This window comes from Octopus bimaculoides, chromosome 29 (assembly GCF_046866305.1).
Source record: "Octopus bimaculoides isolate indiv1 chromosome 29, ASM4686630v1, whole genome shotgun sequence".
NCBI classification, from domain to species: Eukaryota; Metazoa; Mollusca; class Cephalopoda; order Octopoda; family Octopodidae; genus Octopus; species Octopus bimaculoides.
In genome coordinates this window covers 9,256,379-9,279,206 of record NC_142956.1, presented here as the reverse complement: position 1 = coordinate 9,279,206, position 22,828 = coordinate 9,256,379, and the positions used below count along the sequence as shown (strand labels likewise).

The 22,828-nt window shown below is 37.6% G+C and overlaps 1 protein-coding gene across 3 annotated transcripts in view; it reads left to right on the top strand.

Annotated features, from left to right (window-relative positions):
- The window catches only part of LOC106878278 (uncharacterized), a 213,508-nt gene that overhangs the window by 150,448 nt on the left and 40,232 nt on the right, over positions 1-22,828 (top strand). For all 3 annotated transcript variants that reach the window (XR_016238985.1, XM_089345481.1, XM_089345480.1), the window contains exons 16-22: positions 2,835-2,937; positions 4,203-4,314; positions 6,621-6,669; positions 11,542-11,672; positions 14,325-14,537; positions 15,700-15,771; positions 18,259-18,373. Coding sequence is in view for 2 of the 3 variants with exons in the window: in XM_089345481.1 (XP_089201607.1) it covers positions 2,835-2,937; positions 4,203-4,314; positions 6,621-6,669; positions 11,542-11,672; positions 14,325-14,537; positions 15,700-15,771; positions 18,259-18,373 (795 nt within the window). In the remaining variant the exon portion in view is untranslated. The remainder of the gene's footprint in view (positions 1-2,834; positions 2,938-4,202; positions 4,315-6,620; positions 6,670-11,541; positions 11,673-14,324; positions 14,538-15,699; positions 15,772-18,258; positions 18,374-22,828) is intronic.

Below are 22,828 nucleotides of genomic sequence, written 5' to 3'. Positions count from 1 at the left end.
GTATGTTTGTATGTGTGTGGGGGTGTATATGTGTGTATGTATGACTGTGTAAGTGCATGTATGTATGATCATGTTTGTAAGTATGTGTGTATGTACGTATGTATGCATGTATGTTTGTATGTATGCATGTATGTATGTATGTATGCACGTATGTATGTCTGTTCTCTTCTGTTTTTAATTATTTAACCCTTTAACATTTAAACCATCTTCAGCCAAAATATTTTATCTATTTTATGTTCAAGCTGGCCAGATCTGGCCCCTCACACCTACCCTACAATATCATTCTAAGATTTAAGTAACCACATCAAAATTTTGAAGCTAAGAGATAATACATGATTAATTCAAGGCAGTGTGAATAAAAAAGCATTATGTTTGACAGAGTAGCCAAATGCTACAGGGTTAAATCCTTCCTCTAAAGAAGGAACTGGTTTCTAACAAAGATACAAAGCTCCATCTTTGGAATCTGTTATCTTTTATCTTTTACATGTTTCAGTCATTTGACAGTGGCCATACTGGAGCAGTGCATTGGAGGGTTTAGTCAAATAAATTGATCTCAGGACTTATTTTTTTAAGCATAGTACGTATTCTGTCAGTCATAACACACCAACACTGGTTGTCAAGCAGTAGTGGGAGACAAACACAGACACAAAGACATGCACACACACACCACACGCACACATATTTATATATATATATATATATATATATATATATATATATATATATATATATATATATATATATATATCTGCCAAATCAGATTGGAGCCTAGTGTAGCCATCTGGTTCACCAGTCCTCAGTCAAATCGTCCAACCCATCCTAGCATGGAAAGCGGACGTTAAGCGATGATGATGATGATGATGATGATATATATATATATATATATATATATATATATATATATATATATATATATATACAACAAGCTTCTTTTAGATTCTATCTACCAAATCCACTCACAAAGCTTTGGTCAACCCAAGGCTATAGTAGACACTTGCCCATGGTGCCATGCAGTAGGACTGAACTCAGAACCATGTGGTTGGGAAGCAAGCTTCTTACCACACAGCCACGGCTGCACCCATGTAGAGAACAAAAACAATGTCACATTTTAAACTTAAGAAAAGTCTTGTATATTTTTACTGTTTCTCTTACAGATTGTTTTTTATAATGTGTGAATTAATTGATTTCTTTTTCTGAAATTCAAGTTTATCCAATTCAGCATTTTGTCAGTTAGGCATTTAGTCACAAAACTAAATGCATCAATTATTATTGGTATAAATGTAAATTTGTAATCTGGATATAGATACTGGAAGTTTCAAAGCAGTTGTCTATAGTTATCTTCTTTCTCTTTCATTTTCAAACAGATATTCACATCAGCAGGACATTTGACCTCTATGATAGTACATACTTTTTCTTGTCTGTCCCAAACAATAATATCTAGCCTGTTATGTTTACGCATGAGAGAAAATTTGATGGGAATGATCCACCAATATTCCTTGTGCTAATATTTGTGTATGTATTCAATAAGAGGAAGGTTCTCTATATTTATTCCAGGAATAGTCTTTTTTCTGGATGGCATCGTATATTGTGTTTGTGACAATGTCATGTTGCATAGGGACGTAGTATCTTGATGTATGTATGCATGTCTGTATGTATGTATGTATGTATGTATGCACGCATGTTTATGTTTGTGTATGCATATATTTATTTCAGTCATTAGACTGTGGCCATGCTGGGTCAACACTTTGAAGAGTTTCTAATCAAATGAATTGGTCCCAGTACTTTTATTATTATTATTATTATTATTATTATCATTATTATTATTATTATTATTATTATTATTATTATTATTATTATTACTATTATTGAAAGATAGAGAAATAAAATTTTTTTTATTCTCAAATGCATGATAATGCTAATAAATAGCGTGATCAGGATAAATTATCCATACATTGCAGAAAAATATGTTACCGGCCAGCCATGAGACTTGAACTCACATCTCATGGCTGGCCGGTAATGTATTTTTCTGCAATGGATGGATAATTTATCCTGATCACGCTATTTATTAGCATTATCACGCATCTGAGAATAAAAAAAATTTATTTCTTTATCTTTCAATACATCTCAACGCTTCTAAAACAAACTTTGTTTACTTTCATCGTAAGGTGAATTTTTTTTAAATTTTTTTATTATTATTATTATTATTATTATTATTATTATTATTATTATTATTACTACTACTACTACTACTACTACTACTACTACTGCCCATCCAGGGATGTTAAATGAAGACTTTTCCTTCTTAAGGCAGCGAGCTGGCAGAAACACTAGCATACTGAGCAAAATACTTAGTGGCATTTCATCTATCCTTATGTTCTGAGTTCAAATTCTGCCGAGGTTGACTTTTCCTTTCATCCTTTTGGGGTTAATAAAATAAGTACCAATGAAACACTGGGGCCGATGATTTCGACTAGTCCCCTTCCTCCAAGTTTTAGATCTTGTGCATTTAGTAAAAATGATTATTATTATTGTAATAGTGAGCTAGCAGAATCATTAGCATGCTGGACAAAATGCTTAGTGGTATTTCGCCCACCACTACGTTCTGAGTTCAATTTCCACCAAGGTCAGCTTTGCCTTTCATCTTTTCAGGATTGATAAATTAAGTACCATTGAAAGACTGGGGTTGATGTAATCAACTTAAACCCCGCCCTGAAGTTGCCCTTGTAGCAAAAATTTGAAATTGTTGTTGTTGTTGTTGTTGTTGTGTAGTTTCAAGCAAATTTCTACTGCATCACCTGCTACACCTCTGAATTCTTATTATTATCCTTCTACAGTTTGTTTACGAGACATCTATCAGGAGTTTGTGCAGACAAGTGAGGACGGTACTAAGGAGTTTATATTAACACTCCTCTACTTCTGCTACAGAAACCATTATGAGTAAGTGAGGATGGCACATGGCACAGGTGCCCTTTCTTATATTTCATATCTAAACCACAACAATCAGTCGAGGTTGTTGATGCTTCTCACTTGCAAAACCTTTTCTTTTTTATCTATCTTTTAACTTTTACTTGTTTCAGTCATTAACTGTGGCCATGCTGGGGCAACATTTTGAAGAGTTTTTAGTCAAATGAATTGATCCCAGTACTTTTTCTTTAAATCTGGTACTTATTCAATCAGTCTCTTTTACTGAACAGCCAAGTTACAGGGATGTAAACAAACCAACACTGGTTGTCATACAGTGGGTGGAGAGGGAACAAACACAAGCACAAAGGCACACACACATATATAAGTGTGTGTGTTGTGGAAGGATTCCGACCACCTCTCAAGTGACTAAAGGTGGACTGACTCATTGTCAAAGAATTGTGAGTGATTGGCAGTTTGGGCTGGTAAGCAGTTCACTGTGAGCCTTTGATATAGAGCATTGAGTCTTGTGTAATAGTTACAGTAGTGTGTCATGTCAATACTTTCTTCCCCCCACCCCTCGCTTTGTTAAATTATATATCCAACATACAAGGATATAAAAATATATATACAAAGTCTGATCAATAAGTATCCAAACTGCTGCCATAGTAACAAAGATAAAGCATACAGAGTAAAGCCGCTTGGCACAGATTGACCTTGAACTCTGCTGTGCATGCACACTAAGTTTTAATGTTCTAACTCACTTCCACTATTTACAGCAGTGCTTGGGAGGAAGGTATGTAGCATGTGATCATTGCATTCACCATGACAGAGAAAATTGTCATGACAATACCTACTCAGAGGCCTATGCAAAGTTGCAGAAAGAGTATGGAGAGGAGTGTATGAGCTGCACACAAGTGTATGAGTGGTTCAGATGTTACCAAGATGACCAGAAAAATGTCGATATTGAGGAATGTTCTGGGAGACCTGAAACCAGCAAAATTGAGAAAAAAACATTGCAGATGTCTCTGCTGCTGTGAGGGAAATCGTCGAATCACCATCCATGAGTTATCAGAGAATGTGCAGATAAGTTATGGTTCAGTTCAGTCGATTATCACTGAAGATTTGAGTATGAGATGCATGTCTGCCAAGGTTGTGCCAAAGCTGTTTTCAGCTGACCAAAAAGACACTCAGGTCTCAGTTATACAAGATCTTCTTGATTGTGTCTAAAACACTGAAAACTCTTTGAAATGATGATGATGATGATGATGATGAGCACACATTCTCTTTATATATTACAGATGTTTACCAATAAAAATTCTATTTGACATTCTTGACTACTACATATCTTGTCATGTTCTCTTGAAAGTTTTGCCTGAATATCTTCTCAAGTCTTTGGTTTTCCTTCTTGCTGTAAGTAATATTTTGTTTCAGCTTTTGTCATTTGTTATCTTATATTTTTTTACCTTCTTCAGTTATTAGACCGCGACCATGCTGAGGCACAACTTTGAGGAATTTTTAGTCAAATGAATCAACCATAGTACTTTACTTTTTTTATTTTTGCGACTGGTAGTTATTCTATCAGTCTCTTTTTCTGAACTGCTAAATATGGAAATATAAATACACCAACACCAATTGCTGAATGGTAATGGGGGGGGGGGGGGGGGTTACAGACACAGACACAAAGACACATGCATACACACACATGCACACACACAAATATATGATGAGCCTCTTTTAATTTCCATCTACCAAATCCACTCTCAAGGCATTGGTCAGCCCAAGGCTATAATAGAAGACACTTGCCAAGGTGCCACACTGTGGGACTGAACCTGGAACCATGTGGTTGGGAAGCAAGTTTCTTGTCACACACAATAAAAATTTTTTGAAAATGTGTTTGAAATCTATGTACTTGGTTTAAATATCATATTTCTGAGAAAATTTACAAAGCTTTTTAAATACCTAGACCCTTCGTTGTTACCAATCCCTTGTGAGCTGACAACTTCAGGCAAGTACTAGTCATTTACCATCATCATCGTCATAGGTGCAGGCATGGTAGTGTGGTAAACAGCTTGTTTGCTAACCGCATGGTTCTGAGTTTAGTTCCATTGCATGACACCTTGGGCAAGTGTCTTCTACTGTAACCTCAGGTCAACCAAAGCCTTGTGAGTGGATTTAGTAGACGGAAACTGAAAGAAGCCCATCATATATGTATGTATGTATGTATATATTTATGTACGTATGTATGTATGTACGTATGTATGTATGTGTCTTTGTGTCTGCTTGTCCCCCCCCCCCAACACTGCTTGACAACCAGTGTTGGTATGTAACTTAGAGGTTCAGCAAGAAGAGTTCAATAGAATAAGAACCCGGCTTTAAAAAGAAATAAGTACTAGGTCGATTCATTTGACTAAAAACCCTTCAAAGTGGTGCTCTAGCATGGCTGCTGTCAAATGACTGAAACTAGAAAAAAATTTTAAAAAACAATCGTTTTCATATTGTTTTTCATGCTTGGATCAAATGAAGTTTATTGAGGGCAGATTTCCTACTGCCAGATGCCCATCTTGTCACCAACCCTTACCTTTTTTGAAGTAAGCTAATACTTCCCCATGGCCAGACATGTTTTTGCAGAATGTTGGATGTGAATGACTCTGCTTTGATGACAGTGACACTCATTTACAACTATTACATAATGTCAAAACAAGGAGACACAGACATACATACACTTGCAATATATATATATTCATATATATACATACACACACACACACACATATATGTATATAACAAAACCATTCACACCGAAAGCATATATATATATATGTATATGTGGTATGTTTGCTTCCCATTGCATGGCAGTTTTGGCAAGTGTCTTCTACTATAGCCTTGGACCAACCAAAGCCTGTAGATGGATTTAGTAGCTGGAAACTGAAAGAAGACTGTTGCATGTGTGTGTGTGTGTATATATATATATATATATATATATATATATATCTTTGTGTCTGTGTTTGTCCTCCACCACTGCTTGACAACTGGTGTTGGGATGTTTAAATCCCAGTAACTTAGTGGTTCAGTAAAAGGAATTGATAGAATAGCTACATGACTTCAAAAAAATATTTACATTATTTACATTCAACGGATATTTGTCCTCATCTTGTTTGTTGTTAACACAATGTTTCGGCTGATATACCCTCCAGCCTTCTTCAGGTGCCTTGGGGAAATTTCGAACCTGGGTTCTCATTCCTAAGGTATTTTTCGATGTTATTATTATTATTATTGTTCAGGTCACTGCTTGGAATCGAACTCGAAATCTTGGGGTTAGTAGCCCACGCTCTTAACTACTACGCCATAGTGGTTAAGAGCGCAGGCTACTAACCCCAAGATTCCGAGTTCGATTCCAAGCAGTGACTTGGACAATAATAATAATAATAATAATAATAATAATAATAATAATAACATCGAAAAATACCTTAGGAATGAGAACCCAGGTTTGAAATTTCCCCAAGACACCTGAAGAAGGCTGGAGGGTATATCAGCCGAAACGTGTTAACAACAAACAAGATGAGGACAAATAGCCATCAAATGTAAATAATGTAAATAATGCACATAATTCCTCATCTCTTAAATATAGAACAATATTGATTGTGTTTAATCTCCCTTCATGTGATTATCTGAAGGTTGTTCCTTTTAAATCTTTTTTATTTCTAATTTCATTTCAGTGGGGGTCAAAATACTCAAATACTGGACCCAAGTTTGCCGTAAGTAAACGTAAGTTCAACATTTCCACTCTCATAAGCAGTGAGCTGGCAGAATGGTTAACTCAGCAGGAGAAATGCTTAGCAACGTTTCATTTTTCCTTACATTTTGAGTTCAAATACTGCCGAGGTCAACTTTGCCTTTCATCCTTTCGAGATAGATAAAATAAGCAAAATTTAAAACTCTTCTTCTTCTTCTTCTTCTTCTTCTTCTTCTTATTATTATTATTATTATTATTATTATTATTATTATTAACGATTGAGAGAACAGTGCATGCCATCAAAGTGACACTGAGGTAAAATATATGAAGCCCAGTATATCTATCATGGCTACACCAGGCACATGCATCACAACTAGATGTGCCCAACATGGTGATCTGCATGGAACCTCAGGCAAGTGTCTTCTGCTAGAGCCTCAGGCTGACCAAAGCCTTGTGAGTGGATTTGAAGAAGCCCATCATATATATATATATACCGGAGTAAGCACATGAAATGTGCAACAAGGTGGAAAAAAGAGTACTCAAATACCAGAGGTAGAGTCATCATCATCATCATCATCGTTTAACGTCCGCTTTCCATGCTAGCATGGGTTGGACGATTTGACTGAGGACTGGTGAAACCGGATGGCAACACCAGGCTCCAGTCCGACTTGGCAGAGTTTCTACAGCTGGATGCCCTTCCTAACGCCAACCACTCAGAGAGTGTAGTGGGTGCTTTTACGTGTCACCCGCACGAAAACGGCCACGCTCGAAATGGTGTCTTTTATGTGCCACCCACACAAGCCAGTCCAGGGGCACTGGCAACGATCTCGCTCGAAAATCCTACAGGAGCCAGTCAGGCGGTACTGACAACGGCCACGCTCAAAATGGTGCATCTCATGTGCCACCCGCACAAGAACCAGTCCAGGGGCACTGGCAACGATCTTACTTGGCTTGCCGGGTCTTCTCACGCACAGCCCATTTCCAAAGGTCTCGGTCCGTAGTCATCGCCTCGGTGAGGCCCAATGTACGAAGGTCTTGCCTCACCACCTCAGCCCAGGTCTTCCTGGGTCTACCTCTTCCACGGGTTCCCTCAACTGTTAGGGTGTGGCACTTTTTCACGCAGCTATCCTCCTCCATTCTCACCACATGTCCATACCAGCGCAATCGTCTCTCTTGCACGCCACAACTGATGCTTCTAATAATATGCTTTATTTAAAAGCAGCAGAAATATAACAAAAAAACCGTTACTCTGAGTTTCACGTTCCCGTTCATCGGACAGTTTTGTTAGAAATGGAGGAAGGATAACGATGCAATCGAAAGTAATATAAAATTTTAAATTTAAAACACATGGATTCGTCTGATTGGTTGTTTCAAATAAGGGCCATGGATTGGTCGTTTCAATTAACGGTCAATGATGTGTAATTCACAGACCAAATAAATTTAATACAGATTCACCCTATTAAAAAATATCGAAGAAAACCTTAAATAGAAAAATGGGCTCCAAATACATATTATAGATAATTAATTATATTCGAATTAACGCTTTAAAATCAAATCAATAAAATAAAGCATACGCTGCATTCAAAATAAAATAAAATAAAATAAAATAAAATAAAATAAAATAAAATAAAATACAATAGCGTGTATGTATACAAGGCTATCCACAACATATATATATATCTATATATAAATATATACATCGAAATACACAGCTGCATACACACAGACAATCTATGTATATAGGCCTATATTTACAAGGCACAGATATATACATAAGTACAAATCTACACACATATATGCGCACACGCATATAAGTTTGCGCATGGAAAACCTATGCACTGGTAACAACAATTGTATCTTAATCTATGGAGTGGAGGGGTAAAGAGTAACGTATCTATAATAACGTTAAATATGGGAAAGGGGGAGGCAGGGGGAATGTAGTTGTCATAAAAAAGGGAAAGGAGAAAGCAAGAGAATAAAGAAAGAAAGAAAGAAATGGAAAAAAAGGAAGAAAAGAGAAGAGAGAAAGGCTGGGGATAGGAAGGAAGAAGTAGAGAGAGAAAATAAGCAAGAACATATAGTGAACGTGCATAAAAATTTAGATTGCGCATATATGCGTATACAAAAATGTATATAGCATCACGCATATAGATACATATGCTGATATGTACGCAAATAGTTACGATCATAACCTTGTACATGCGTATGTACACATACAAGTATATGCGAGTGTGAACCTAATCGCACATACGCACACATAATAATATAGATGCATGTATGTATAAATAAACACAAGCATATGCCCTTACCGTGTATACACAAAAAGAATATACGCACGAAATCATAACAGCATATGCACAAGTGCGAACCCAGGCCCCATATGCAAGCGTAGGTACATGTATATGAATACGTAAGTGCTTTAACTATACAGACATCTACATAAAAAAACCCATTAGATTTCAGTATATATATGCAGCCAACTTCTTAAACTGCTGGTTGTATAAAGGTTAAACCAGGCGAAAATACATGCATAAAAGAATAAAAGAATACAAAGCGTTTTTTTTTTAAAAATAGAATAGAAAAAAATAAAAGTAAAAAATAAATAAAAATAAAAGTAAAAACAAGGGAGAAGAAAAATTATGTATATAACAGACGAAGGTTTTCTTAAAATGACGTAGGGGTCTTTACAAAATTCTCACAACGCTAATTCAGTACCAATCCAATAGTCAGATTGCACAATGGTTATAAGGAGTCGATCATAGTCCAAAATTTTACCCATATGGAATATTACATGTAGACATTTTAAATTTGGACGCATGCCTACGATGGTAGATGGTAACTGAAAGAAGCCTATCATATATATATATTTATGATAGACTTCTTTCAGTTTCTGCCTACCAAATATATATACATGTGTGTGTGTATGTATATGTATGTATATGTATATATGTGTATATATTTGTGTCATTGGGGGGGTCTGTGTTTGTCCTCACCACCTTTTGAGAACTGGTGTTGGTGTGTTTACGACTGCATCACTTAGTGGTTCAGCAAAAGGGACCAACAGAATAAGTACCAGGATTTGAAGAAAAAAGTACTGGGGTTCAATACAGCCAATTAAAAATTTTTCAAGGCAGTGCTACAGCATGGCTGCAGTCTAATGATTGAAACAAGTAAAAAGAAAAACAAAAGAAAAATAGATCATTGAATGGCTATGGAGGTCCAGCAGAGTAAAATAGGAATCTAAGGGGTCCATAGGCACCTGCTGTTGTCCCTCTTTCATACTTTAATCTCTCATCACTTGACACAAGGCTGCCTTCCTCAATACTAGGATACACTTCTGTTGAGGGATCTTGTCTTGTAAGTTACTTGATGACCCCACTAATCCTGGTATCACATTAAAAGGACTCAGTCCATTCTGTAAAGTTGTTGGTGTTAAGAATGATATCCAGCCATAGAAACCCACACCAAAGCAGTTATTAGAGCTTGGCACAGTTCTCTGGCTTGCCAGCTCCTGTTGAACCATCCAATCCATGCCAGCATGGATAATCATCATCATCATCGTTTAACGTCCGCTTTCCATGCTAGCATGGGTTGGACGATTTGACTGAGGACTGGTGAAACCGGATGGCAACACCAGGCTCCAGTCTGATTTGGCAGAGTTTCTACAGCTGGATGCCCTTCCTAACGCCAACCACTCAGAGAGTGTAGTGGGTGCTTTTACGTGTCACCCGCACGAAAACGGCCACGCTCGAAATGGTGTCTTTTATGTGCCACCCGCACAAGCCAGTCCAGGGGCACTGGCAACGATCTCGCTCGAAAATCCTACAGGAGCCAGTCAGGCGGTACTGGCAACGGCCACGCTCAAAATGGTGCATCTCATGTGCCACCCGCACAAGAACCAGTCCAGGGGCACTGGCAACGATCTTACTTGGCTTGCCGGGTCTTCTCACGCACAGCCCATTTCCAAAGGTCTCGGTCCGTAGTCATCGCCTCGGTGAGGCCCAATGTACGAAGGTCTTGCCTCACCACCTCAGCCCAGGTCTTCCTGGGCCTACCTCTTCCACGGGTTCCCTCAACTGTTAGGGTGTGGCACTTTTTCACGCAGCTATCCTCCTCCATTCTCACCACATGTCCATACCAGCGCAATCGTCTCTCTTGCACGCCACAACTGATGCTTCTAATGTTCGACCTTAAATAATGATGATGTGATGGTATTTCTGTAAGAATATCCATAACATTGTAGATGTGCTCTCTCATTTATATGCTATCTACCACACCATCATCACTGCCACCACTACTAAATTACTACTACTACTACAAGAGGAACATGGCCTAGTGGTTAGAGCAGCGGACTCACGGTCAAGGGTTTGCTGGTTTGAATCTCAGACTGAGCGATGTGTTTGTTTAGGAGCAAAACACCTAAGCTCCACACGACTCCGGCAGAAGGTAATGGCACACTTCTGTTGACTCTTTCACCACAACATTTTCTCACTCTTTCCTCCTGCATCTAGCAGCTCACTTGTGATGGACCAGCATCCAGTCCAGGAGGGGAACCTATACACCATGAAACCAGGAATCAGACCCTTATGAACCAGGCATGACTCAAGAAAGCACAAACAACAACAACTATTACTACCTTCCCACTGCTACTACTTCTACCACCACCTCTACTACTACTACCGCTACCCCACTACTTCTACTACCACTACCACTTCTACTACTACCACCAAAACCACCACTACTACTGCTGCTACCACCATCACCACCACCACTACTACAAAATACCACAACCACCACTACTACTACAACTATCACTACCACCACCACCTCCACTACTACTACTGCTGCTGCTACTACTGCTATCACTACTACTGCTACTACTGTTGTTTTTGTTGTTCCTGCAGGCAGTGCAATATCACTGGTACAGCTACTCGAAGAAATTCAGCCTTCAGTCTGGTTTGCTAAACCATCTGACATCTTCCTCAATTGGTCGTTTGTGGAGTTAACGATGACAGCAGAAACCTCAAATAAAGTGGTAAGTACCCAACAATGTTTGAAACACTGATTACTGGGTTCTAATACTGCCTGGTTCCTGTTTGATATTCGTACCTTCAAGGGGTTATCTTTTACTTGTTTCAGTCATTAGACTGCAGACATGCTGGGGCACCACCTTGAAGAATTGTTAGTCAAATGTATAGACTGTAGTACTTAATTTTTCTTATAAGCCTGGTACTTATTTTATCAATCTCTTTAGCTGAACCACTAAGTTACAGGGAAGTAAACACACCAACACCAGTTGTCAAGCAGTGGTGGGCAGCACAAGCACAGACACATGCACACACACTCACACACATGCACGCACACACATGTGCACATACACACACACACACACACACCCAAAACTATCTCAAATATACAGAATAATGTATTTTCTCAAACTATGAAAATGTGTCACCAGTGGTGCATATGGTAGTTGTGTGATGTTTGCAGTTAACATGATATGGAAACTTTCTGGTATTATTTATTCACCATTGCACACGTTTCATTTGCTAATAGGAATTACATAGTTTTATATTTTAGATAAACATGTAAAGAATTTCCAGTTAAAAATTCTTCAGGCAGAGAAATTAAATAATACAAATTTTACATTTGAATGAAGTGTTTATATTTAGATAGTAATCAAGAGCAGCACGAACAGCACCAGTTAAGGAAGAAAAAGAGAGAGAGAGAGAGACACTGACACATCTTAGCTACCTACACTATATATATATATGGGATATGAGGAGTCTTTGTCAGTATAACTCAAACTAATAGGTATGCGTTCTGTGTGCTCAAATTACAGGTGTGCCACCAAAATTCCAGTTTGAACAACAGTTGGAGTAGTCGTTATGTGACTATCTTGTTCAAAAAGGCTAAAGGTGGCTTCCTTTTGAGTCAGTAGGTGTTGGTTAAAGTAGTGAAGGAAGGTTAGCAATAAGGTAATGCATGACAAGGACATTTAATTTAATCTAATTTAGTTACATGATGAATGATAAAAAATAGTGAAAAATAGTCTCTGACAGCTGTTTCTGGGTTATCCCAGCTATTGGAGCATCATATCAAACAAAGAGTCTGTAAGTTGAGTATACCATCATCAGAGAGATATAGGTTAGACACTGGAAGAAAGTTCCTCATCAATGATGTTTGTTGTAGACATAAGTGGACATAAAGTAGACAGAAGAAAGATAATAGACAAGTCTACAGTGGGTGATCAAATTTTAGAGAGGATACATAGGGTCGTCTAGCCACTAAGAAAAGCGTGAAATAGATGTCAACTAATAAAGAAAAGATTTAAGATTTGCAGTGTAAAAAATTAAGGTTATGTTATAAAAGTAAATAAACATAGTTAATTAAAAAAATAATAAAATAAGTTAAAATAAAGTTAACGCTTAAAATTAAGGTTAAAATTAGAAGTAAGAAAAGGGTGTCTGTAGCACTAATGAAGATACATTGTTAATGAGGCCTGCAGAAGAACTATGGGCCTAAGGAGTCTATGTATATATGGAGAGAAAGTTTAGTGCAGTTCATTTAATAAAAGTAAAACGGTCATGTATGTGAAAGTGTTGGATAGGTAAAATATCTAAGTTAGATGTTAGTGATAATCGGAAGTGTTGGGGTTTTTTTACATTTAGACCTATGGAAAAATTTGAAAGACTTTCAAAATTTGTGTATACAGATGGAGAATGCTTCATGCTGTTTATTAAGTAACAGTGTAGGGTTATGTAACAATACATGTAAGGACTCTTTTAGCCATAGCCGAAAGGTAGTACACTGACCTTGGTATGGGAGACTGCAATCATTTATAGACCAGGATATATTATGAGGAATTTTCTTTTCTTTAAGGTAATGCATATGATCAGTTTGACCAGTAGACTTGCTATGCTCTTCATACTTAAAGGAATTTAAATGGGCCAAATATCAATGCTTGAAATTAACTGTGGATTCTATATAGTACCTAGTAGAATTATGAAGTGTGTTATGAACTATGCATTAGTAAACAACATTAAACCTTCTGCAATGAATTTGCAATGGGCATTCATTCTCAAATTTGTAGTTGCAACTAGACCTATCTGATACGAAGTTTTTTCCATATGTGGAATGGATGTTGTACTATTAGAGGGCATGCTAAGGTTTAGGGTAGTACCCTCCAGACAACTCACGTTTTCACTATTATCGATATTGTTTGTACCTATAATATATTGATTAATAAATGAGATCATAAGGATTCTAGACTCCTGGGAAAGACTAGTAGTTAATATTGTTTTAAAATTTTGGCACAAGGCCAGCAATTTCGAGTATAGTTTAAGTCTGTTATATCAACCTCAGTGTTCAACTGGTACTTATTTTATTGACCCCCAAAAGGCAAAGTCGACCTTGGCAGAATTTGAACTCAGAACATAAAGACGGATGAGATGCCACTAAGCATTTCGCCCAGCATGCTAACAATTCTGCCAGCTTGTTGCCCTAGTGGCAACAGTAGTCTAACACCAGCTTAGTCCTAATCCAACTGTCCTATAATCAAAGATGTTCCAGCTAATTACACAATTAAATAAAGCAGTCCTAGGTAAATTATATTTAATACCATTTAGGATGGTCATGGGTGGAACATCTCCATCCTATTCATCTCTTTATTGGTGCTATATTGCAGCTTGAATACTGGCTTAACACAGTCTCTGTTGAAGACATTCAGTTTTGTCTTAAAAGGAACACTGCCATCACTTCCTCCTCATCCTCTTCTTCCAAGAACACCAGCCACGATGCAGAAGACCAAACTGTAAATCAAGAGAAAGAATATAGAGGTACCAGAGATGTGGTACCTTTGTCACTGATTCAATGCAGAGGATTTCTACAGGCTTTGTTTGTAAGTAGAATTGGTACTTATAGTCACTATGTGGTGGTGGTGATGTTAATGCTAGTGTGGTTTTAGTTGTACTGATTGTGGTGGTAATGTTGGTGTGGTATTAGTACCATTGTTTATGGTGGTAGTGGTGGTGGTGTGGTATTAGTGCCATTGATTATGGTGGTGGTGGTGGTGGTGGTGGTGGCGGCGGCAGAGCTCATAGAGGCCCTATGCACTGAAAAGATTTTGGTGAACACATCTACTTTATAAGTCTAAATTATCTAATGTGGCCCTCCCAGGGCTGGATTGAGACATTAGAGGGCACTATGCTCTTAAAAAGATTTTTGGTGCTCTTCCATATATAAGTGATTCAAAATATCAGCAGTAATAAACCATAAAATAAATTTATATTTTTCAAAATGAAATTAAACTAACAGTAAGATGGAAAATAATGTTTATTTTTTATCTTTGAAAAATGTTTTTACTTTTCTTTTAATTGCAAAATCTTTGATCAGATCCTCAAAATTAATCTTACGTCACACATCTGCTTGTATACTTAGTAGAGATAAAACATCCAGCCTGCCTTGTTGCATAGTTATTCTGATGGGATTTTTAATATACTTCAACTGTGAAAATGAATGCTCAGTTGAGCAATTAATGGTCATTAACGTTAAAAATATATGAAAGACAATGTTTGCATTTGAAAAGTATTTTTGTATACTTCCACTTCATTTATATTTGAAAAGTTTTTTCATACTTTTTTAATTGCAAAATCTTTGATCAGATCCTCATTATGACACCGTGAACACTTCAAAATTATATTTCCAATTATGTAAACCACCTCGAATATTATTTTAGCAAGTTTAAAGTGATTTCTTTTGTGCTGTAAACTATTCACCATTTCTGTGGTGCCCCCCAACACCTTCGTTGATGACCTAAGCATGTGCTTATTTTGCTTAATGGTTAATCCAGTGCTTGTTGGTGTGGTGTTAGTAGTAATGCCAGTTGCCAGTGATGGTACATTGCTGGTAGTGGTAGTGATGATGGTGACGGCATGTTGATGTGGCGCTGATGGTATTGGCTGTGGTGGTGGTTGTGTTAAACATTGTACTGTTTTCATCTTCTTATACACACATACACACACACATACACTGATATCCACATATCTCCATTTGTCTTCTAGGTTCAGTTGACAAACCCAAATGAAGAACTTGTAAAGAAAGCCATTCTTTTGATGAACTGGATCATAACACAAGTGAGTGAATTGCTCCAGTTTAGCTGCAACCAACAGGCTAAAACCAGTTAAAATGTAATGCTTATGGTTGTTGTTGTTGTTGTTGTTGTTTAATCCCAGGCCAGTCCTGATCCAGTTGACTTATAATGTTCTAGCTATGACCATACCATCTCTCATTCAGACAATAGTGTATCTAGGACTACATTATCTATCATTTGCTAGAAAAGCAGAAAATTCATGAAATGCTCATTTATATTTTCACAACATCTATTTGAGGTAAACAATGTCACAAAGTTTGATATCATTAACACTCCCAAATGTTCAAAATGTCTTCCATACACTTCGTGACAGCATTTTAATTGAGAGTTCCAAACTCATGTAGCATTTTGAAGTGTAATTTGAGGAGTGTCATTCCAAGCTTTTATCAAGCACGTTTTCAATTTGTCAATGACAGTTATATGACATCGATATTTCTGCATCTCTGCTTATAAAAAGCTCCAGACACAGTAATCCATCACATTTAAGTCTGGACTCTGAAGGTCAATCTTCAGGTGCAATAAAGTTAGGGGTAGATTGCTGGAGAAACTGAACTGTAACCCTGGTTGTGTGAGGCTTTGCACCATCCTACTGCCATGTCCAGTCCATGACTCATTGCCCGTGACACTTTTTATATCATTGAACATTTGTGGACACATTTCCTCACAATAAACTTGTTGGTTTACAGTTTTTTTCTTCCTTCCTTGAAGACCATGGCAATATCCTTCAATAAATCTTAGCTCTGTTTTACCATGCCATCCAACAGCTGCATAACAAACCACTGATGGCTATAAGTTATATTCCACCAGCAGCTCTTCATCAGGTATGTCAGTTTTCACATTCACTTCTCAGTAAATGCGATCAGTTTGTCTGTTTAAAGGAGGGTGCAGTGAAAACTTTGCTTTGTCTGAACACCATACTTTTCTCCAAGCAAATTCTTGTTCAAAGTGATTAATCAGTGCAATTGACTTATTCACTCGCATTTCCTGATGTTAATCAGTGAGAACGTTACATTTTTTTCTTTGATAGCACTTCAGTTCACTTTCTTTGAGAATTTCAAACACAGATGTTTTTGAAATATTGAGCTGTTGAGTAATTTCTCATTGACTTAAATGTCTCTCCATTGTGTCTTGTTGAACATGTGACACTGTTAAATTCTTAACTGTGTCGCGTGTTTCATCCGAAATTCGTTTCCTTGGTCCAGTCCCTTTTTTGTGAGCACTAGCTGTTTGAGGTCCTTCTCATTTCAAAGTTGCATCAACAGTATCAAATTGATGCCTTGTAGCAGTTGAAAAAAAGTTTGGTAACACAGTTAAACATTTAGTCACTCCCCAAGTCAAACTTTCACGCTTGAAAAGAACAATAATTTGTCTCTGAAAGTCTGATAGCTGTTTCTTTCCCCAGCTTTCTTCAATGATGTGGGGTTCACTCAGAAACAAATGACATCAATGCTTCTTATGATTATGTGCTCATTCCATAACAGAAACCACCAATCAGAAACCACCAATCACACAGTTTATTGATGATCAAATTAATGCTTGTTAGTTTTGCCTTCAAATCTTCTGCTTTTCTAGTGACCACCCTGTAGTTAGTACTAGTGGCTATAGTAGTTGTTGTTTAGCCCCAGGTTATTCCTGATGTAGCAGACCTATGATCAAAGACGTTCCAGTTATGACCATCCCATCTTTCATTCATACATAGTGTACCTAGGACTACAATATCAAACGTATAATATAGTAGTTAATATTTGTGGCTATAGTAGTTGTTGTTGTTTAAGCCCAGATCAGAGCTAATGCAGCAGACCTATGATTAGAGATGTTCCAGCTGTGACTGTTCTGTCATTTATTCAGACATAGTATATCTAGGAGTACATTGTCTAGTGTGTCCTTTAATACGGTAGGGTATAACTTTGCTGTTGTTTTCAGTTTGTTTAGTAACTCCATTGAGGCTCTCCCAACTCACATATATGTATATATATATAGAGCAAAGGCGGGCAGGACAAAATGAAAAATATACAAAATAATGAATTGTGTACCAGTTTCCCCATCAACTCTTTTACTTACGCAAAATCATTTGTGGTTCATCAGCACAATCGTTCTAAAATCAATATAATTTACAGAACTATACACGAATTGTCTTCATAAAATTTGATGTGCGTACAGTCAAATTTTATGAAGACAATTCATTTTGTCCTGCCCGCCTATGCTCTGATGTTTGCTGAATTTCTTTTTCTGGAGAACATTATTTTTCTTTGTGGTTAGGTTGTTGATGACCTCTTTCTAGCATATTGGATGTCCACCTAGTGGTCATCCCTTCTTATACGCATGTAATACAATTTTTCTGAATTATCAGATTTTTATATGCTAGACTACTGGTTTTAAATTGAAATTAATATTCAATTTATCACCCTCAGTATATAAATATATATATATATATATATGCATATGTATATATATTTGCCTCTGTGTTTAGAACCAAGAAAATAAAGATGAAGATTGTGACCACCACACCATATTATTGGCCTGGCTCGAAGAAACAGCTGCAGCCTGTTTACACAGCCTCCTGTTGAAACACTCTCCTTTACAAGGTATCATTACTGATTTCCTTCCTTCCTTCTTCTTTCCCTCTTTTTTCTTTTTAACCCCATCATTTTTGTCTTTATGTATCTATCTGTATGTGTATATGTTTATCTGTCGATATGTATCTTGAAAGTTGGCAGAAAAATGCTTAGTGGCATTTCATCCCTCTTCACATCCTGCATTCAAATTGCACTGAGATCGACTTTATCTTTCATCCTTTCAGTGTTGATAAAATAAATACCAGTTAAACGCTGGGATTGATGTAATCAACTTAACCCATCTCCCAGAATTGCTGGCCTTGTTCCAAAATTTGAAACCAATATGTATAGCTATCTTGAAAGGCAGTCACCTGGCAGAATCTTTAACCAGATGAAATGCTTAGCGACATTTCATCCATCTTTATGTTCTGAGTTCAAATTCCACTGAGATCAACTTTGCCTTTCATCCTTTCGGGGCAGATGAAATAAGTACCAGTTGTGTACTGAGGTTAATGTAATCAACTTAACCCATCTCCCAGAATTGCTGGCCTTGTGCCAAAATTTGAACTCGTTATTATATTTGTACCTAAAGGCAGCAAGATGGCAGAATCATTATCACACTGGGCAAAATGCAGAGCAGCATTTCATGTGAACATTCTGAGTTCAAATTCTACAGAGGCTAACTTTGCCTTTCCTCCTTTCAGGTTCAATAAAATAAGTATTAGTTGAGTATTGGAGTCAATGTAATCGATTTACACCCACCCCTGAAATTGCTGGCCTTGTGCCAAAATTTGAAATCAATATGTATGGCACTTGTGCCTGCGGCATATGTAAGGACTTTTGAGCGAGATCGTTGCCAGTGCCCCTGGACTGGCTCTTGTGCGGGTGGCACATAAAATACACCATTTTGAGCATGGCCGTTGCCAGTACTGCCTGATTGGCCTTCGTGCCGGTGGCACGTAAAAGCACCCACTACACTCTCGGAGTGGTTGGCGTTAGGAAGGGCATCCAGCTGTAGAAACTCTGCCAAATCAGATTGGAGCCTGGTGTAGCCATCTGGTTTCACCAGTCCTCAGTCAAATTGTCCAACCCATGCTAGCATGGAAAGCAGACGTTAAATGATGATGATGATGATGATGATCTCTTGTAGTCTGTTATTCTCACTCTCTTCATCTCTCTGCCCCTGAAGTGTCCAGTAGCATGGAACTGATGAATAAAAATGAATGAGGTTATATTGATTTTAAATTCTGGCACAATGCCAGCAATTTGGGGGAAGGGGCTAGTCGATTACATCAACCCCAGTGAATGATTGGTATTTATTTTATTGTCCATGAAAGGATGAAAGGCAAAGTTGACCTTGACAGAATTTGAACTCAGAGCATAAAGACTGAAGCTATAGTAGAAGACATTTGCCCAAGGGACTGAACCTGGAACCATGTGGTTGGTAAGCAAGCTACTAACCACACAGCCAATCATAAAACTATATATATTCTCGTAGGAAATTGAATGAATTAATACAATCTTCTTCATCATTTGACTTTTTGGCTGACAGATCAACTCTGTTGTCTCCTAAGGGTTAAATGCCACACAAATTGATTTCCTTCCAAACAAGGTAGAACAAATATTTAGTGGCAATTGATACTGGAGAGATATACTATCAAGAATCAACAATTCTCCAAGAATTAACATGTCATTAACCTTTAGCATGCGACTGTATGAGTTTTCTCCCCTCTCAATGTGATACAATGCACCTGCAGCTTCAGAGGAGAAAACTTTTTAGTGACATAATGCACCTAAGTGTGCTAAAGGTTAAGGAAAAGATTGTCTAAAGATAAGATGACTGCTTTGGGTCCTTGAGATTATTTCCCCACTTCATTTTGAGTCATTTTCCATTAAACCTTTGTTCAACCATCCTTGGAAGTGGAAATAATTTCAATAAACCAAGTGTTTATCTTATATTTGTCTTTAGCAAGCTTAGCAATGTTACAGGGAGCCCTGGAAAGAGTTCTCTCTTCTTCATAAAAGACTGCATCTGTGGAATTGGCTCATCCAGAGATAAAGATATGGTGCCTGCAGAGTGCCACATCTCAGGCAGATAAAAAATTGGCACAGACAAAAAATTGACATGAGGCATAAGGATGTGGAAACAGTATCGACCTATTTAGAAATAGGAGCTAAAAAGGCACCAAATAACAGAAAAACAACAGTAGGTGAGGAAAATGGTCAAAGAAGCAAGACATTAAAAAAGCATATCTTTCAAGAATATGCCCTTCTGATACTCATATACTATGGTTTCCGGCTCTGGCCCGCAAGCCTCAACCTTCATCAGTATGAGTTACTGGTGAAAATACTAAGTCCGTCACATTATAAATTTGCCTCTGTTATGTCTCATTTTGCACCAAACCAATCCACATGGGGCAAAATATATATAAGCAAAAAACATTCTAGCATTTACGCTCGAAATAAGATGTCACTACTTATATATATATATATATATATATATATATATATTTATATTTATATATATATATATATATTTATATTTATATATATATATATATATATATATATATATATATATATATATATATATATATATATATATACACGCACACAGATAAGGAAATGATTTATTCTCAAGTGCAGAATAATGCTAACAGAATAGCACGAACAAGATAAAATATCCATATTTTGCAGAAAAATTTGCCAGCAGCCAGCCATAGGACTCTAACTCACATCCCTGTGATTACCTTACTATTCTGTTAGCATTATTCTGTGTTTGAGAATAAATTACTTCCTTATCTGTATCTTTCAATACATCTCAATGCTTCTAAAGCAAGCTTTGTCTGTTTACTTTCATCATAGTTTGAATTTAACATCAGCATCTTATAAGTTAGATTTGTTCTACCACTGAAAGTGTAGCTGCTAGAATAAGAATAGCCTGGGCAATGTTTAGAAAGTTATTACCTCTGCTGGTGACAAAGGGCCTCTCGCTCAGAGTAAAAGACAGACTGTATGAAGCATGTGTACGAACAGCCATGCTACGTGGCAGTGAAACTTGGGCCAGGACTGCTGAGGACATGCGTAAGCTCACATGGAATGAAGCCAGTATGCTCCGATGGATGTGTAATGTCAGTGTGCATACCCGACAGAGTGTAAGTACCTTGAGGGAAAAGTTGAACCTAAGAAGCATCAGTTGTGGTGTGCAAGAGAGACGATTGCACTGGTATGGACATGTGGCGAGAATGGATGAGGATAGCTGTGTGAAAAAGTGCCACACCTTAGCAGTTGAGGGAATCTGTGGAAGAGGTAGACCCAGGAAGACCTGGGATGAGGTGGTGAAGCACGACCTTCGAACTTTAGGTCTCACTGAGGCAATGACTAGTGACTGGGACCGTTGGAAATATGCAGTACGTGAGAAGACCCGGCAATGCAAGTGAGAACATAATCTGTGACCTCTGCCAGAAGTGTAGCCAGCTCACTTATTTGTATCTTTACTTCACTGGACACTAAAAACTCTGCTTGCAAAGACCTGTTGAGGCAAGTGAATTTAGAATTTGACGTTTGAAATCAGAAATCGAAATCAAACCGAATCCGACGACTGGCACCCATGCCAACCTCTCCTTCATTGAACTCTAAACTCTGCTTGCGAAAACCTGTTGGGACAAGTGAAATCGGAATCAAAATCGTAGTTGAACCATACTCGATGACTGGCACCTGCGCCAGTGGAGCACTAACAGCACTGTCCGAGTGTGTTCATTGCCAGAGCAGCTGTCTGGCTTCCGTGCTAGTGGCCCATAAATAGCATCATTTGAGCGTAATTGTTACCAGAGTCGCCTTCTAGCACTTGTGCTGGTGGCATGTTAGAAAATCATTCGAGCAACGTCGTTGCTTGTGCCGCTGGACTGGCTCCCTTGCAGGTGGCATGTAAAAAACACCTTTTTGAGCGTGGCTGTTGCCAGTACCGTGTGACTGGCCCTCGTGCCAGTGGCACATAAAAGCACCCACTACACTCTCGGAGTGGTTGGCGTTAGGAAGGGCATCCAGCTGTAGAAACTCTGCCAAATCAGATTGGAGCCTGGTGCAGCCTTCTGGCTTGCCAGTCCTCAGTCAAATCGTCAACCCATGCTAGCATGGAAAACAGACGTAAAACAATGATGATATATATATATATATATATATATATATATATATATACATACAGAGTGTCCCAGAATTACCTATCCATTTCAGTGAAATCAGACAATTTTGTTTAAAAACTCACTTTTATTAATATTTATCATGTTTAATGTATTAAAAATGTATAAATTTTTAATTTTGTTTATAATTTCATAATTTTTATAATTTTATTTTCATTCCTGTTGGATATTGCTTATCTGTCCATAACAGCCTTTTTTTTTTCAATTTGGCAGCAATCATCTTTCTACCTCCCTCCCCAGGATGGTACTTAAACAATGCATTCAGTTAACAGTGCAGGTGATAACT